Source organism: Loa loa (genome assembly GCF_000183805.2).
Source record: "Loa loa unplaced genomic scaffold supercont3.1, whole genome shotgun sequence".
NCBI lineage: Eukaryota > Metazoa > Nematoda > Chromadorea > Rhabditida > Onchocercidae > Loa > Loa loa.
The window spans coordinates 359602-377853 of NW_018108181.1; the positions used below are offsets into that span (position 1 = coordinate 359602).

An 18252-nucleotide genomic window follows, 5' to 3' on the forward strand; every position below is an offset into this window, starting at 1 on the left:
ACACATACAACAAAAAGTATGCTATAGGTGAGAAATATGAGCAAGCTAAAACCAGTAAGAAGCTTATATGCCCTCAGTAAACATTATTGGCAATTGATAAGCTTCGTAAGAATGTTCCTCTAAATGACTTCTATCGTGCAACACACCAATGTAATCAATTTCAAGCGAAAAATCTCCATCAATCCTATCCATCAACATTATCATTAATGAGCTGAAAATAAGATGTTGAGTACCAGCAAAAGCAAGCACGTTGAATGTGAAAGCACCTGAATCCTTATACAGAAAATTGTGAAAAGCCAAGTTTCATGAGTTTCAAGAACAAAATCATTCAATAACCCAATAAATAAAGACTGCCATATATATGTATATATAGGTTAACGAATTTAAATTTCGAATCATACAAACAAAATATTATGAGTGGGGTTTGAAGTTTAGCGTGGTAAAAAAAAGCAGTTCTAGTATAGAAGCAATTTTTTTCGCTTTTATTCTGTTCACGCTGGTCAACTGAAGATGAGCAGCATGAACAAAACAACAGCAGAATACCGCGTTTGTAAGGTTTTGAAAACCTCACATGTTAAGTAGACTGTGGAAATACATAACGATATGGATAGTGAATAATATTTTTCCATATTTTCTTAATTCTCAGTTTAATCTGCTCTGGATCACAAATTTGTATTTCATACCTGACATTAATATTATTTATTGGATACTGTTTATCCATGATTCGGTTGCGTACAGTATGAATAAACTTCGAGAACGGAATTACTTCATATTGCCAGTAGGGGCCTCCATGAGTATGCAAATAATAACTATGGGCGTCACCCCAGGTAACATCAAACAAAAGCGGTGAATTCAATGAAATTTTATACGTACGTCCATCACCACGGCACTAAAATATAAATCTTCTGCAACTACATTCTTTAAGATTACAAATGATACGATAAACTAGAAAAAAAGTTTATTTTCTTTAAAAATTCTAAGAAACAGCAACCTGATGTATGAAAAAAAAACTTCCAAAGAATCAAAATAATTCAAAGAAATGTAAGCTGAAGTATAATCCTACCTTTATAAGGAAATGAGAATAGTTTGACCAACTACTAAAATATCTTTTCTTCAAAAAAGGTCCCCTATTTTCGAATTTGATGGCTGCCCATCCTGCTCGTTCAATTCGTCCATCCTTTAAAAAAAATGATATTGCAACTTTAAATGTTCACTTAAAATATCAAAGTGTACAAATATCGAAATATTTAAACAACAAAACAGCAAAAAAATGCATCAAATAACCTTTATTAGCTCTGTACTTAATGTACCTCTGAATAAGGCCGTTTTTCGGTCGGTAGGTATAAATTCACATTTTGAAAATCCTTCATTACTATCGGAATCAGCACCACACCGCCAAAATTTAAATGACTGAAAAATATATGTAGAATTTACACCTCTCATTACAAATGTCTCAGTTTGTGAGCAACAAAGCGCGCTTTGTATAAATGCTTTAATTATCATGTATATCAAGACAATATCAAACCGAAATGACCACCTCTAGTGTTTTGAACGAAATATCTTTGCGGAACTGTCCATGTCGGAGATTGCCCAAATCCTCAAGAATTTTTGGTTTGTAGATTCCAAAATTACCTACCGTCTCTTTAGCTACTTCCTGAATGAGGAAAATTAATTTCAAAATTGATGAAAGCTAAGCAACACAGGTGCATTTCAAGGCTGATGATACTCGACATGACTGGTGGATATTATCGTCTCCAACTGTACCGGTAAATAGGAGACTGAACCTCGTGAACTGCTAAAGCAATCATCAGCAATGATATTCGAACTCTGTATTTATAAAGACTCCTCTATTTTGCCCTAATTCTATTCTGTATTTTATCAAAACCGTGAAGAAGAAATCTTTGAGTCTGTTGCCAAAACTAACCACAGCATTGTTCCACAAAAAACCAGGCATTTCTGTAACAATATCCTTGAGCTCTGCATGAGGATCAAAATCAGGTCTCATATATTTGTTCGGATAACTGAGATTATTCGGTTCCACAATATCTCTGCGAAACAGTGAACGTATTTTCCTCTCCAACTTGCCTTGTATTTCCATCACTGACTAAAATTTACTCCAAAGAATCTATACAAAAATCTCATCTCAATATTCTCAAAACAAGAAGCTGCAATGAAAAAAACCATTATTTCAATTTTTAAATGATGGATCAAAGTTACTTTTCTCTCATCATTCAATGGCAATCTAGATTCTTGAAGAAAAAATATTGTAACAGGTCTGCTGCCGCAGTACAAATTGGTCCAAGCCGTGATACCTCTACATAACATCACTAAGAGATCAGTTGTCAAGAGATCACAGCGAGAGCACTGAAAACATAAATGATTACTTTACCCTTCTCATCTGTTTCAAAAAGTACTTTTTTAACAATTGCTCCCTATAGTAGTGAGATAATGAACTATGAGAACCTTTTCTTAGCGGCAGACCTGAAAATGAATAGCAAGTAAAACCCTGACAAAACGTCAATCTATAAATCAAAACCATTGTACTGAAATAACTTCGTTTACAGTTCCACTAATTGAATTTACTTAACATTAGCTTTATACCTATTACATAAAGTTTTATAGCCTTGACATTGGAGACATTTTCTTTAAGAAAACGATATTAGAACTTCTTTAGACTGCCATATCACATTGGAAATAGATAAAGCACGGACTTAAAAAGACCTACTACTACTATTATCATTTTTCTATTAAAAAACATGATCTTAAAGGATTTCAAACTTGATAATGATGGAAAATGAGGAATAGTTAAATCTAAAATAAGATGACAAATATTTTAAATTAGGTGCTCAGATCCAACATAGTACAAAACAAAAGATGAACAAGGAATTTTTAACTGTGAACAAAAATCAAAATTGCAACTAATATACAACAAAATAAGCATCATTCCGTATTTGTCAAAACAGCGCGATGATTTTGGGTTTTCACAGTTATGTAACATAGTGATTCTTGGGGAGATGAAAAAATAACGATAATTAACGAATTCCACGAAGCATATGAGATCATTCTTCGAAGAGCGTTATCAACAGTTACGAGAGGTCTCTCATCTACTTTCATTTTCAATCTTCCTGTATCAATATCCACCATGACAACATTATGTGAAATCATTTCTTCACTGACACGCTTTACCAACTCGTCCAGCGAATTACAATCATTGGTATTCACATACATTTCGCTAGAAAATAGATGTGTTCTTATGAAACTTCAAATTTTTGCGACAAGCAAGTTCTATTCAAAGAATCTGTTAGCCTTTCTTCGAAAAGTCTCACGTGAAATATTAGTTTTTTTAAGATATAAGACAAACTGTTTATTGTTTGCGTTCTCTTTGATGCTACCAGGAATGGCATAAAAAGCACTTTTGCCTCTGTCGAGTTGGAGAAAATGCAAAATAGGCTCATAGCTACCAGCACAAGTTTGGAATGCATCACTGAAATGATTATTAATGGGTCATTTAATAAGTGGAAACTGCACTGAAATTTAAGCATATTAGTTGTGACTGCAGAAGAATGTAAAATCTCAAATAGAAATTCCATTCTGGAATTGATGCTGTCCTGGAGATTAGTGAGTTTAAATAATAAAACTAAAAGCACTCATCTCCAAATCAAGGCTGGTTGTTCTTCGCTCGACATTTGTGGTGGTACAGAATTTAAACAGCATATCACGCAGTACTTCACGACATTTTCCTTGCATGCGCAAGAAGGAACAATGCAAGCAACAGACAACGGCCTACCACATCTGTCACAAGTCCGTGCTATATTTTTCTGTAAACAACAATTTTTCCCTTTATTCTAACCAGCAAACACGAAGAGTCCCAGACTGATTTACTTCTGAAAAAGCCGAAATATCTTTCATGCACTAAATGATATAATAAAGGCCAAAAGACTCTGAACCTTGCCTCAATTGATAATTCTGATAATCTGCGTGGATTACAAAAACATTAAAAAAAGCAAAACAGTTGCCTTTTGAAAATGGATTCCAAAAACTTGGTTTTTGGAAGAAACAAATTAAGACAATATCTTCAAAGAACCTACAACATCCAGGCATCGTTTCTTTCGTTGTGGTTCTTGATTAACGCGAGCTTCTGTACATAAATCTTTACTTTTACTAATGCGCGCTCCAGAATTAGTTAAGCCATTTTCACGAGCCCAGTCATCAAAACTCCATCCCAAAGCAACATTCCCGAAATGAACTCTAAATTTTTCTGAATTGTATGGTAAAAATAAACAATTAATACAAAGCCGATGCTTGACTTTAATACCATAAAAAACATTATTAAGGAATGGTATAATAATTACCCATGAGAAAGCTTGTATTTCAGTAGTCGCATAGTAATAACAGCATCATCAACAGAGCAATGTCCATTTTCCCCTTGAATTTCTTCATTCAGAAATATTCTCGCCAAAGTCTATAAATCATCCAAGTATATTTTGTAAAAGAGTGTGTGACAAAATGAATCCATAAATGTTTTCTTCAAAAAACGTTATTACGTTATAAAGTTTTCATAATTGTATGTTTAGCTTTTACATTTTATTAAAAACAACTGCAATACATTTTAGAAGCCATTGTAAAAGAAAGAATTAAATTGAGAGTTTTCAAGTAAGTCATTTCACAAAAATACTATGCAATAATCAAATCCATTGGAGTTACAATATGAAAAATGTAGCGAAAGAATAACCACGTAAGATTTGAATAGGAAATTACCTTTAGAGATGATCGTTGTCGGTCTTTACCAGATAAATTTAAACAGAGAGATATATCAACACAATATGGATGTGTGATACGCATTGCATTGAAGTCGCATTCAAGAGTATGCCCAACCAAAATTGCATCGTTTGGCAAAATGTGCGATAAAGCTTTCTGAAAATTTACTGTTTTCAATTTATACATTTTTGATCCTTTAGGTTTTGATAAGATTTGAGTGAAAGATGATAAAAGAAACTTATGATTCCAGATAAAGTGCAACTGATTGTTATTTTTTATCAAAAGTTGTAAAAAAGAAGGAAATTTTTGTAGTCCTATCATTAGCCTCATGTTTACATGCTCTCTCAGACTGAAACTTGAATAGGTGAAAGAAAGTTCGCGGAAAAGCGATTCTGTACTAACATGATGCAAGCAATACTTGCGGATGCGTTGAAGACATTAATTGATGTGCCTTGCAGAATTATGAGAATGGTGAGTTGCATACAAAATTGTTCCACATAGAAGGGGATATACTGTTTGTTCATAGTGAACAAACGTATTAATAGTAATGAAACTCTGCTTTAAGATGTGAAGAAAAAAGAGATGAAACTGACTTGTACATCCTCAACCCGCACATTCACATTTTCAAGCATCTTCTCAGTAATACCACTGTACTTCGTGACATAATCGACAATTCTATTTCTCGGTTTCACGAGTGTGTCCAACAAAACTTCATAACATTCGTTGACCTGAATGAAACAAAATATGCAATAGATTCTATTCAAGAAAGCCAAAGATCTTCATACTTCCGTTAAAAATTAAAAAATTACGTCATTTCAAACATACAATCGATATTCTGGTCAGTTCACTTTCCCCAGTTTCTGTGGTACACATTTCACAATCAACTGCAAAAAACGGTGAATCAGCTTTCACTGCACCATACCTCTCCTAAAATGATAACGCAGTATTAGAATGGAATTAAAATTTCTGCAAAAAAAAGTAAAGTAAAATAAAAAAGTAAAATAAGTAAAATACGTAAAATAAGGAATAAATAAAATAAGAATTGAGTCAAGGAATGTACTTTATAAATGAATTGATTTCTAAAATATAAAAGTGTAAAGTACATAGTGAAAACTTACTTTTGTTGGTATAACGGGCGTCAAGACTTCCAAGCAACCTGTTTTGGGGAACGGGTAACAAAAATCTACCATTTGTCGCAAAGTAACTAGTATTGCACCTTTCACATCAGATTTAATATGTTCCTCAAGAATATTAGTGTGCTGAAAAAGAAAAAACGAATACTCGAAGAAAAATTAAACTGTGAAACATCACTATAAAAAGGGAATGGAAAAAAGTTCTCATTATTCAACTTCGAACATTGTGCGTTTTGTCCATACCGGTCATAAAAAATGACTAAAGATCAGAGCAAGAGATATTATTCACTGCTTGCGAGACATCATGCGTAAAAAAGAGAAACATAAGCAGTAACCATGCATAAATTCAATTCAAAAGGTTCACAGTACTTACGTTGACAATTCTTTTTAAACGTTCAAACTTTGAAAGAGGGACATTAAGCATGCTTGTCCAAAACTCCATACTGTTCCAAACCTCCGTCTGCATTCTAATGAAAGATTTTGAGCCGAATAGTTCATCGATGTATGTATCTTTCTTGTTAGTTTCCTGAAAAATGCTTTAAATGTTGTACATTATAACTTCCTATTTAACCATATAAGAAATCGTAAGTTTCCAGCAACCTGAGAAAGACAGATGATATTTAATTTCCCGGAATTAACTTACTACCATTTCGAGATCACACTCGATTCGAAAAGTGACTGTTTGCAGTATTCCACGACTTGGTCTTAATGATATCCAAAGAGGTTTATCAATACTGTGGAATGACACGTAATGCACCAATTCAGCGATATCTACAAATACGTTGATTATACGAAATTTTAGCAGTACGTTACAATATACGTTATGTACATACAATGACGGAAACTTACTCCGACTTCCAAGCCTCACACCGTTCAGCCTATTTAAACTAAGCCTGATTTTTGGAGGATCTTTCAAATGTCGCATGGTCCGCAGTTTTTCATAGAGTTTCAAAGAAATATCTTTGTCTGAAACAATATTTTTAAATTTCTTTACAACACACATTCCATCCTAAAAAGTATTACTAAATATTTGAAATTTCATATGAATAGCAATTAAAGTCGATGAAGACAATTCTTTCGCATGAACGTTGATACTGCTGATCCAGAAAAAAATATAAACTTATAAAAAAAAAGGCAATATGAACTGACAAAACTACCAACCATCAAATGAATGCCCAAGGGATGTCATTATTGTTAGGTCTACTGCTGTAGGATCATCACCAGAAAGTAACAACACTTCATTAATATTCTTCTTCAGTCTTTTCAGTTTTCTTTTCTCCTTATTATCTGGCACTTTAAACATGCAAAAGCAATCTTATAAATAAACTTTCCGCAATCTGAAACATCTATTTATTATAATACATATTAAAAGCAAGAAAATATGCAAATATACGAATATAACAAAAGCTGTACAAATTTGACGAATTCAAAAAAAAAACAGCGTGAAATGCAAAAAATAAGCTGAAATCACAATATCAAAAGTGTATAAATAAAATCTTCTTAGTAAATAGAGTTTCAACCTAAATAATAATATCATATTTTTGGAAACGGAAATCTTTAAATGCATCAAGTAGAAATATTTGAAACCAAAATTCAAGAAGGCAAGATCAAGGAGGTCAAAATTACTAAAACCTCCTAAAAGCAGACTTCGAAACTTGAAAACATATTGAGACAGAATTTTGGAAACCTTTCGCACCGTCTTCACCCCATCTTTGGTTTTTTGATGCAAGCCAACAATAGAAGTTTATGACCCACATAATCAGTAATTGATGAGATGGGCATATAATGAATAGATTTCGGTTCAGTAATAGTTAAGATCCAACACCATCTTCGCTATCACTTCTATCAGGTTCGGTGTCATCATCTTTGACAAGTTCCAGCACATGTTTTACAGGCTCTAAATGTCCATCTTTCCCAATCTGTCCTGGAGTTATCAGTCCTTGATTCATAAGCTTATTAATATCATTCATCAACCGATGCACCTCGTACTCCTTCTGCTCCTCGGTCATTCCAGTAAACGGATTTTCTACAGCAGGATCAATGCAACCAGTTACTGGATTTACCTGCGTTTCAACTGCTTTATAATCTTCTGTTTCTGAAGCCTCACTATCCGAATGATGTTTCGGGGTATTCAGAGCATTCAGGATACCGCGATTAGCCAACAAACCAGCTGCATGCCCGAAACCACAATATTTAACAAAACGATTAACACTTTTCTTACATAAGATGAAAATGAATTCAGCTGCCAAGTCCTGAATATTCGAAATGCTCATCATCAAACGAATCATACGATTACGCAATTCAATACCGTCATCCGGTCGTCGTTCAACATCGGTAGCATGAAGTGGTGGAATAACCAGTAAACGTAAATAACGGCGTGCTTCTTTCACTTGAGAACTTAACCGTATCAAAACGGTTAAAAAGGTACCGAGGAGCTCGTTTTTTTCATTATTTTCTGCTTCCAGACGTCGTTCCAGCGCATGAAGTACAGCATTTGCAAAAGTCATGTCACGTCCGCCATGGATTACATTTGTGTCTTTTTTCTCTGTATGCTGTATTTTCGGTGTTAGCAATTCGAAGGACAGTGGAAATACTGCAATTACATCTACCGCGGATTGCTCAAGAGATGGGTCAATGTTTTCTAAGGTGACAATTTTTGAGCATAATAACATGCATTGTTTTGCATTTGATTCCACAGAATCGTCCCGTGAATAGCAAAATATATTAAATAAGATTTTTAACGCCCAATTCGTATGTTCTGCAAAACTTCTCCATCGCGAATTCTGTTTCAGTCGTTCCGGAAAGTGTAAACTCTGTTCCAATATTTTCAAGAAAACCTCACACCCATCTTTTAACCAGTACAACTGCAAATCTTTAGATTGTGCGCTTGCGACAAACGCAATACGGAGGTCGTAAAAAGCAACCAAATCTATTTGTTCATTATTCAAAAATTCCACTAAGGATTCAAAAATTTTCGGTTTTGCAGAAATGCCAATATCCTTTTCAGTAGCCCGAATGTCATCATTGTTCCGCTGTTTAGAAGAACTTCTTGAAGTCTCACTCAAGAGTCTAATTCGACTAAGCAGCAGATCCGAAGCAATTTCATTAAATTCATCTCTCGCAAGTTTACTGTTAAAGAGTATATTGATGAGACACATTTCAGCCTGGATGAATGACTCCCAATCAAATTCAAAAAGCCGCTCAGTCAGGAGACCAACACCAAGTACATCTTGTACCAAACCGGAAGACAGTAGCTGATCCAAATTTTGCTTATCTCGTGCTAAAATCCGCAAAAAGCGAAGGATCTGTTGACGAATTGTCGACGATTCTTGAAAACGCTCGCGGAAAACGGCCTGTATCCGACGCCTACTATCGACGTCAACATTGCTAAATGTATGATATTGTTCAAAACTATCATTAATTCGTTTTAGACATTTGACGAAATCATCAGTCGATGAATTCTGCCACTGTACCAAATCGCTTTCAGATATATCGTCGGCCATCGTCCGCAATGTTAAAAGGTAGTATGCGAAAATATAGCTTGCGTAATATTGATCAATTCTCCAATTCTCTAAACATAAACTTGTCAATAAATATATCATTTAGTTTGTTGATTTAACATATACCCCAATGCAATACTAAATCGACCGTTAAAAAATAACCGTTAATAAACGATGAGAGAGAAGTATTCGAATTTTACATCATCTCACAGCCACATTCACTCTCTTTTACCAATCTACTTATCGCTTTCTTGTTCTTCGTTCTCGCTCTCAATGGTTTTAAAGTATTTCCTAATTACTTATTTGAAACATAATGACCTGAACTTGACTTCGAGAAAAGAATAAGAAATATCTTATACGAGTAGAGCAGAGAAAGCACTTCGACAACTACCACGCATCCACTCCTTCCTCCACTTCTTCGCTACACATTCAACAACCACAAGTGTTGGTTCAGCTTCGCGTTGCAAAAAATCAAAACGAAATATCTGTGATTGGTGTGGTCCTCTTTTTCTGCATACTATTTTGCGTTTGTCATTTGTCATGTGGCTGATTTTTAAATGTCATGATATAAGAAATGTGAAGTTTTTAAGCTATCACCTTAAATGATGGGGATTTGTATGAATGAATTCATGTGACGCCAAATGTGACATTTTGTTCCGTCGAACAGTCCTCCTGTACCCTCAACAGGATGCACACTGCCTATCATGCTGACTTCAAACCATTTAAGGGTTATATACTATCCGTTGGACGCGTGGTGTTAAGTAATGGCAATTTTCCGGCGATTTATACGGTATGTAATGTTTTATTGCTTCATTCATCGTTTTTAGTTATTTCCTTCCCGGAGTTGAACACTTCCAGAGCAGAGATGGCTCAATAGGCAAAGCGGTAGAGATGCATCATTTGATTGCACGTCCGAATTCGATTCTTTCACTACTGCAAAATCAAATCTATAAAGAATAATTCCAAAATTGCCCTTCTTCTGAACATCATAGTTCCACCATTTCCAACAGAATCGCCTGCTTCCGTCGTTTCGCTAATTGAATAAGAAAACTGAAAATCAAATCCAGACTAGAAGAGACTGATGTTTGTTTTACGAAAAAAGAATCCATATGTACGTGACAACTTTTTCAGCAGTTTAGTCTTGGATACAACACCACCTGTCAACAGCATTAGTTTAACTAATTAGTGCAGTAAATTAGCAAAGAAAATAACTCTTCCTATATTGTAGTATCTCTAGCTGTCATCAGTTTGATCTTAAGGATTTTTGATATCTAAGGATGTTAATTACGTATTTAAATCTTTATTTAAACTTCCCAATAGAAACACTTCACTTCACTTTAAATTTTTATTTAAACTTCCCAATAGAAACACTTCATTGCACTCCACTTAGTTAATTACGTATTTAAATTTCAGAAGACGTTTGTTTTCTTTTTTAATTTAGCAAATAGTTTGGTATTGGGAAATAATATTTAAAGAATCAGAAACGTAAATAATAATTATATTAGAGCAATAATTATATTAGACGGAACCTTTTTCTGGCAATGGAGTATTTCGATTACTATTTTTTATTCATAAACGATTCGTACTTATGCAAAGTTGTGGAACATTGGGTATTTTTTGATGGAAATGAAGTTTGATTCAACTGAAACAGTAGTCATATTGCATCAACTTTTTAGTAGATTTTCAATACAGAAACACTTCATTGCACTCCACTTAGTTAATTACGTATTTAAATTTCAGAAGACGTTTGTTTTCTTTTTTAATTTAGCAAATAGTTTGGTATTGGGAAATAATATTTAAAGAATCAGAAACGTAAATAATCACTCTTGTAATCCACGACATTTGATTTAACCAAACTTCATTAATCATTCTTAAGTAATTTGTTTAGTTAATAGAATGCGGTGCTCATTATAGCTCACTAAATATGTATGAACAGTTTATGCAAACATTAGAAAGTGTGATCTAGAAGGCAGTGTGCTTCCGTTTCAGTTTTCATGAATTTTTTCACGAAAATTGTTGGTTAAAACGAAGCACATTAAAAAAAGTTCAAAAACTGGAAAAAATGATGTGCTCCAAGACTCTCTGTTTAATTGTATACTTAGTTTTGGTAAAATTTTATTTGAAAAAGATTGGCTCATTATAATTTGTGAGGTTAATAGAAAGTTGTCTTACTTATTTCGTGATGTTTCGTTTGGAAAATATACGAGCATTGTTCCAATGTACAAACAAACTATTTGAATTTATTTGAGCTATAAGAAAAGCTGTAAGAGCTATTGAGTTTTAACATAAGGGAATCTTGCAATGCTGATTCAAATCATTAATGGAGTTTTGCGTGCAATGAATAATATTTACCTTTCCCAGCTAAGTTGTACATGAAAGGCAGATTACGCTATCTTCCTACAAGAGTTTCAAATTTAATGATACGTATTTTGATGTTTAGAAATAGTGAATTTTGAGAAAATTAAAGCAGATTTCTTATATAATTGATTTTCAATCTACGCTAACGTATAGCTCCAATGTTCATGCAGGAAAAGTAAGATATTGTTGCTAAAAGTTCTATCAATACAGATGTTTGTATTGTTTCTAATTATGTTGGACTTTTGGAAATTCTCTTTTACCGACATCCACTGCTCTATGTTGACGAAAACGACGGTCGAAACGTGCTAGTAAGCAAGCATCCAAGCTTTCTAAAATTACAAAAATTCCATTCTTAGTAAAACTATAATAGAAATTGTGGTTTTGCATTATGGTTTTGTACAGATTTGACATATATAAAAGTAGAAGTAATGTGCCGTTATTACACCATTATAGATGTTTTACGTGTTCTAAAACCTTTTTTATAGAAAAACTAATAGTTGATTTAATGGAATTTTTTTGTCGTTCCTTATATTTTTCCTATATATAAATATATTTTCTTATATATTTCGCGAAATTATATTGGAAGGAAGATAAGATTTAACAGAGTATAATTATTTGTTTCGTTAGCTACTGCTTATTTGCAGTCACGATTAGTACATGAAACAGTGTTCAAAATAATTCAACTAATCCGCTTCACTGTATGCAGCGTATTCCCAGACATCTTTTAGAAATTAAAAAGATAGGTAATAAAATGGTTCTCTTTCTTTTAAATCAATTTTTTATAATGTTTTTAACATTAAAGAAGTGTCAACAACTTCTTTTCTCAGTCTTTGCTGTATTTTATGAGTATGTAGAAATCACATAGATGATAAACCTGAAATTAAGTGATTCTGTTAATTTTTACCAATTTTCATGCATTACATGATTCTTCTATTAGTTTTATTTTTTGTTGTGTAATGTATTGTTATTTTTAGTTATTTGCAGGACTGGAATAAAAGTTAGTGCAGTGGTGGCGTTGGTGAAAGTTTCTTATCGTTTTGATATTTGGTCTTTAGACTCGGATCAAGGAGCACAGAAACTTACAGTCCTAAAAGAAACCGTCGTCCCAGGGACCATTGTTTTTCCAAAGGAGGTTAGTATTTTTTAACATCGGATATGTTTTTATCTCTGTGTAACTATTTAGAGGGTTAAATTGCTATAATGACGTAGTTATATTTTATCTTTTCTTGGTAGCCTTGTTTTTTTTCTTTTGTAAAGTTCTATTTTGTGTGATTTTCCTTGTTGTCTTCTTTTGCAGATACTACCGTGGGTGGAGAACCGTTCATGGCTTAGTGTGAAATGGAATAGTACGTTAGACAGAGCATTTTCTTTAGTCAGATGGCCAGATTCTTGAATTTCCTTTTCTTTGAGATGCAACTCTGTATGGTGAATATGGATTTACTAATTGAGCTAAATAGGGCAACGGTAGTTTTATATAGCTTAAGAGCTAATGTCGAATTTCATTGTGCACATTTAAACTTTCTGAGATAACTTTATCTTTAGCAGCACTGTTCCACGTAGTACTGTACATGTTTCTGTAACATATATTTCCTGTGATTGTAATGCTTTTAGCATTCGTTCATTTGAGCACAACAGTAAAAACTGGCAACTGTCAACAGTGCTGATAGAGCCGCTTCTTCAAGTTCTTAATTCAATAATCTTCAACCACTATGCAATTAAATCATATACGGCACTGATGTTTAGTCATCAGTGGATCTAATAAATAGCGGGAGAGCTGTATGCACACCGAATTGCAATTGCATGACGAGTGTGGCACAACAGTGTCCAAACTGTTAGATGCTTGGAATATTGCAATTTATTTCGGCTATAGGAAACGCTATTCTCAAAGCACTATAAGAATTTTAACTAGTACCAGTCTTAAGCGTATAGAGAATAGTGTTTGCTAAGGAACTTCGCTTGCAAGGGTAGATAGCGTGTTGGGATTTGAGTAAGGTCTCTACCGGATTTTGACCGATGATAATCATCATTACTATGTCTCTACCCCACATCTCTGTTTAGGAAGATACATTAAATCTCAAGATTGTTTTGTCCATTTCTAAGCCTTCGTACATATTACTGGTTGACCTATGATTAAGGTTATTGCTTGTGTCGCACTCCTGCTAGTAGATACATCAGTAAAGCTCCTGCCTAGTTGACAAACACCCCATCGGAGTTTTAGTCGTTTCTCATGCCAAAAAAGCTGCCTTGTAAGTAGGGCTTCTTATGCATTAGCTTCTTTCTCCACTCCAAAAATACTTATAAAATACTTACAATTATATAACGCAGGCAGTTGTTTTCCTGAAGAAACTGCTTAACAAACAGGAAAAGTAATTGAATAGACGGGCCTTCCAGAAAATCAATCATCAAGAATTTCAAGTCCTTATCGAGGGCAAAACAATCATTTTCTCCAGAAGATTAGTAAATTGTAGGGCATTGGTATCAAGCAATACATATCCACGAATGGAGCTTAATGTGGTCTACTGAAATGGTTCCAACAAATCACATTAAGTTCCGTTCCTCGATACGTTCAACTCACACATCAAACAATATATGTATATCTGCTTTTGCATGTAAATACGAACTGTTTTAGGCGGTTGTTCGCATTTATCTCACAAACCTTTCGTTTTTCACCGGGGGAAAATTGAATCAAATGTTCTATTCAAGCTAATTTTGTTCATCGATACTTTTTTCTCCAGCAGTGCATGCCACCCTCCGCATTCAACCAGTCATGGAACAAAGTGACTGTTTTCAAAGTCCATAATAGGAATCAGGATAAACTTCTTTGCGGAATCATCAACACTTTATTTTCTGTTTTACGACATGATCCGACTTATTTAAAACTTTTCTATACCACGCTATATAAACAACATATATATATATATATATGAAAACAATACAACAGGCGATGATAGTACGAGATGCCTAAGGGGACCGAATTCATAAAGGGATTCCATTTTTCCATGAAAAAATGAAGTGGATCAAATGCATATACAAACTCTAATAGATAATTTACGGGGAAAAACTAAACTGAAGTTCGAAGGAAAAACATATTAAAGGGCAGTAGTGTTCCTCATACTAGAAAAAAGAGAATTCAACGCCCAATTTTAGTGTAATTAATCAGTAGAAACGAGAAATACTTTCTGTCACAGTAAATTGCAAGTTCCGAAATAGGAGACACACAGTAGGAAACGATAGATAGTATTTATACATGTCCATGTGTTTGCTACGCCTATTCCCGCAATAAAATTAACTCAGTCCTCAATCATCTGGTGAAATCGAGCGCTTAATGGGATGGGATTTCCTCCGACGACCACTTTCCTGAAACTCAAATGTAAGAAACCTCCAGCACACATCATACAAATATAAATAAAGAAGGGTAAATGGGGAAAACAGTGCTTCCTCAGACAGTGTTAAATCATTAAACAAGAATCTTTACAATACAATCAAACTCACTTTATCGTCTTCAAAACTAGGACTACTTCGGGAACTTGTTACAGTAGATTCCTTTGAATCTTTTCCGGTATCTTTATTGGAACCTTTGCCTATATCCTTTGATTCTGAAAACGTCTTTCCCGTCTTCGATTCTGATAAGGAAAGAGATTTCGAAGTACTGGGCTGTTGCTCATCACCGGATATTTTGGTCCACAAAACTTCCAATAAAACCGAGTCGTTGAAGATTTCAGAACCATCTATGTTGTACTTCTGAAAGGGATGTGAGTTTGCATGTTTCTCGAATTAAATTTATCATAAAATAGATCTAGGAAATCTGCAACATAATCAGAAAGATCAAAAATAAATTGTAATACACGAAACTTACTCTTGCATTAGCACACAAAAGTCTGATATCATTCCCCATATCTTGCACGCTGTGATATTTGCCATCTTTAATTTTCCGCTTCACTTTATTAAGATCCATCGGTTTCTCGATGATTTCATAATAGTCCGGTAGCTCTCTTCGCGAAGGTAATTGTTCGAAAGCTGCCGCTAATTCTTTTCCACTGCTGAAAAATGAATTCATTCGAAGAAAAATATTTCGAAATGGGTCAAAAGTTATTGTAAAGTAGTAATTTAAAAACGAACAAAAATCATACCTCGTTTTATACTTTATTAAAGCCTCATAAAGCTTAGTGAGAAATAAAGTTATTTCAGGTGAAACTTTTCTCCGCTTGGGTGGTTCATCGTCGTCATCATCTGCAGAACAAGGGAAGAGTCATATATATTGGACAACTTGAAAATAAAAAAATGAAATTATTTATACATTTACCAATTTGGCGCCTCTTTCTTCCTTTATCTTTCTTTCCTTTCTTTCTTTTCTTCTCTTCTTCGTCATCGTCATCATCGTCATCTACATCCTCATCGATACTTTTTAGCCAATCACGATCCGACATCAAATCCTGAAATGGAGAATTGTAAGGATTATTTTAACAAATTCTGAACAATTTTCGAAATCAATTTCAAAAATAACCTGTGAATAATCAACTTCTTTCCGCTGCCGGCGTCCAACTGGTTCGAATGCAAGCTTTGATTTTTGTGGTTCCTTTTCCTCGTCAATGAAATGCTGTGAAGCTTTGACAATACCTTCCGGAATCTCACTATCTTCAATCAATCGAGGTTTGCGACGATATTCAGCGGCTTCTTGACGACGACGCTCAATATCCATTCTCTTAAACAAAATTTATGAAAAATGAATCCTGATTAATTGACAGGAATTTCAACAGCAAAACTGATCCGAATGTTAAATGATTCAAATGATTTACCTGAAACAAATCAAACTCATCTTCAGACCGCGCAACCATTTGATTGATAGTTTCATCATCTGGTACTTCATCTTCATCGTCATCTTCACTTTCTGCCCTAAAAAGATGTCGTGAAACACATTCTCTAACCCAAATTTATCCAAAAAGTAAAAAATCATACTAAAATTGAATTTAACAAGCGAAATTTCACCTGATAATTTGTTCCAGCATTTGCCGGCGTTCTGCACCTGTGGAACGTTGGTCAAATTTCCCCGCTTGAATAACTTTCTCATCTACATTCAATTTATATCGAGCTGCAGCCAGAATTTTTTCTTCGATACTATTCACGGTAACCAATCGCAAAACACGCACTTCACGAGATTGTCCAATACGGTGAGCTCGGTCTTGCGCTTGCATATCCTATATTTACATATCCTATACTTGCATATCCTAAACTTATGAAGGTTTTTGTAGCTCATCGGAAATAAAATAAGGCTAACTGAAATCAGGGTTTAATTATTGTGGTAACATTCTTTCTTTCACTTCTAGCGAAATAACGAATGTTCTCACCTGATGTGGATTCCAATCGGAATCAAAAATAATTACTGTATCCGCGGTCTGCAAATTCAAACCAAGACCACCTGCACGTGTTGATAACATAAATATGAAGTACTCGCTGTTTGGTGCATTATAGAGCTCCAACAGCTGCCCTCTCTCATCTGGTTTCGTGCTACCATCAAGTCGGAGATATTTGAATTCTGAAAGATGGTGGAAAACACAAATCCATCACCAACTTTAAACTTACTCGAAACCCTTACCTCTGTAATTGAGATAATCTTCCATGATTGTCATAAGTGATGTCATCTGACAAAACATGAGAATACGATGACCAGAAGCTTTTAGTTTCGGCAACACACGATCCAAAAGTTCAAATTTACCGCTTACACGATATAAGTCTTTTCTGAAATATCAGATGAACTTACAAAATTATACGTTCTTTGCAATATTCATCAAAATATTAAATAAAAAACTAACCCTGTAACATCTGGTACTTTCCAAAACTCACGGCATTCATCTTCAACATTTTCAAAAAGGAACGGATGATTGCAAAGTTTTCGAAGATGAACAACTGTGTTCATCAGAGCTCGCCCACCAGCCTACAAATATGTGATATTCTGGATCCTTAGCTGACTGCGCTCAGCAAACATTTTAAACAACATAATCTCTACTGCACAATAAGGATAATAAAACAAACATGTTTGCTATCGATAAGTAGGCCCTTCTGCATGTGCTGATAAAGCATTCTTTGAAGCGCACTCATATCGCATTTAATAACATACTCGGTTTTTTCCGGCAACTGACTTTCTACTTCCTTCTTCAAACGACGCAACAAAAATGGTCGTAACACCTTAAACCAACTGTTTTATTTCGAAAAGCATATGTTAACTGTAAACTACATTTTTACTGTATTTTTTAGATGCTAGATAATGAATAGATAGAGAAAAGTTTTTGAAGAAAATCATAAGGTCCCGAAATGAGCGAAGTAAAAATTTTAATGGCAAGGAGGCTTGAAAAAGGGTGCACAAAAATGATTTACTAAATCAGCGTCATAAATTCATGAGTCAATATAGTTAGATGTCATCAAAACCATATCCAAGAATACCTTGTGCAACCGCCTGATGATCAACATTGTTTCCTCCTGATTCAACTCTACTTTTTCACCAGTTG

At 34.3% G+C, this 18252-nt stretch overlaps 6 protein-coding genes across 6 annotated transcripts in view; 1 reads left to right on the forward strand and 5 right to left on the reverse strand.

Moving 5' to 3' along the window:
* Positions 1 to 63: 63 nt before the first annotated feature.
* Positions 64 to 3326, reverse strand: LOAG_16346 (hypothetical protein; the record flags this gene model as incomplete). The annotated part of the gene is made up of 8 exons (XM_020448998.1): positions 3028 to 3326; positions 2218 to 2364; positions 1925 to 2104; positions 1538 to 1654; positions 1285 to 1410; positions 1064 to 1177; positions 684 to 889; positions 64 to 211 (listed from the first exon to the last, which is right to left on the reverse strand). The coding sequence occupies exons 1-8, from the start codon at positions 3226 to 3228 to the stop codon at positions 64 to 66; spliced, it is 1239 nt and encodes a 412-aa protein (XP_020307544.1). The 5' UTR covers positions 3229 to 3326.
* A 136-nt stretch (positions 3327 to 3462) lies between these two features.
* Positions 3463 to 7194, reverse strand: LOAG_16347 (exonuclease; the record flags this gene model as incomplete). Its single annotated transcript, XM_020448999.1, has 11 exons — positions 3463 to 3818; positions 4089 to 4248; positions 4353 to 4462; positions 4759 to 4914; positions 5352 to 5486; positions 5584 to 5685; positions 5877 to 6017; positions 6265 to 6417; positions 6535 to 6662; positions 6741 to 6857; positions 7053 to 7194. The coding sequence occupies 11 exons, from the start codon at positions 7192 to 7194 to the stop codon at positions 3648 to 3650; spliced, it is 1515 nt and encodes a 504-aa protein (XP_020307545.1). The 3' UTR covers positions 3463 to 3647.
* Positions 7195 to 7578: 384 nt separating this feature from the next.
* LOAG_01605 (synembryn) lies at positions 7579 to 9467 on the reverse strand. Its single transcript, XM_003137144.2, has one exon. It carries the CDS (start codon positions 9392 to 9394, stop codon positions 7703 to 7705), a length of 1692 nt encoding a protein of 563 aa, XP_003137192.1. The 5' UTR covers positions 9395 to 9467; the 3' UTR covers positions 7579 to 7702.
* A 242-nt stretch (positions 9468 to 9709) lies between these two features.
* Positions 9710 to 9933, reverse strand: LOAG_16348 (hypothetical protein; the record flags this gene model as incomplete). The annotated part of the gene is made up of 1 exon (XM_020449000.1): positions 9710 to 9933. The coding sequence occupies one exon, from the start codon at positions 9931 to 9933 to the stop codon at positions 9745 to 9747; it is 189 nt and encodes a 62-aa protein (XP_020307546.1). The 3' UTR covers positions 9710 to 9744.
* A 42-nt stretch (positions 9934 to 9975) lies between these two features.
* LOAG_01606 (hypothetical protein) lies at positions 9976 to 13521 on the forward strand. Its single transcript, XM_020445793.1, has 3 exons — positions 9976 to 10181; positions 12734 to 12881; positions 13047 to 13521. Exons 1-3 carry the CDS (start codon positions 10156 to 10158, stop codon positions 13140 to 13142), a joined length of 270 nt encoding a protein of 89 aa, XP_020303788.1. The 5' UTR covers positions 9976 to 10155; the 3' UTR covers positions 13143 to 13521.
* Positions 13522 to 15046: 1525 nt separating this feature from the next.
* Positions 15047 to 18252, reverse strand: part of LOAG_16349 (hypothetical protein) — a gene marked incomplete at both ends in the record, with an annotated part of 7935 nt that continues 4729 nt past the window's right edge. Inside the window, 12 exons of the mRNA XM_020449001.1 lie at positions 15047 to 15106; positions 15242 to 15490; positions 15606 to 15789; positions 15880 to 15979; positions 16053 to 16182; positions 16254 to 16451; positions 16546 to 16642; positions 16736 to 16944; positions 17095 to 17282; positions 17343 to 17485; positions 17560 to 17681; positions 17780 to 17932. Of these exons, the coding sequence (XP_020307547.1) occupies positions 15047 to 15106; positions 15242 to 15490; positions 15606 to 15789; positions 15880 to 15979; positions 16053 to 16182; positions 16254 to 16451; positions 16546 to 16642; positions 16736 to 16944; positions 17095 to 17282; positions 17343 to 17485; positions 17560 to 17681; positions 17780 to 17932 (1833 nt within the window). The remainder of the gene's footprint in view (positions 15107 to 15241; positions 15491 to 15605; positions 15790 to 15879; positions 15980 to 16052; positions 16183 to 16253; positions 16452 to 16545; positions 16643 to 16735; positions 16945 to 17094; positions 17283 to 17342; positions 17486 to 17559; positions 17682 to 17779; positions 17933 to 18252) is intronic.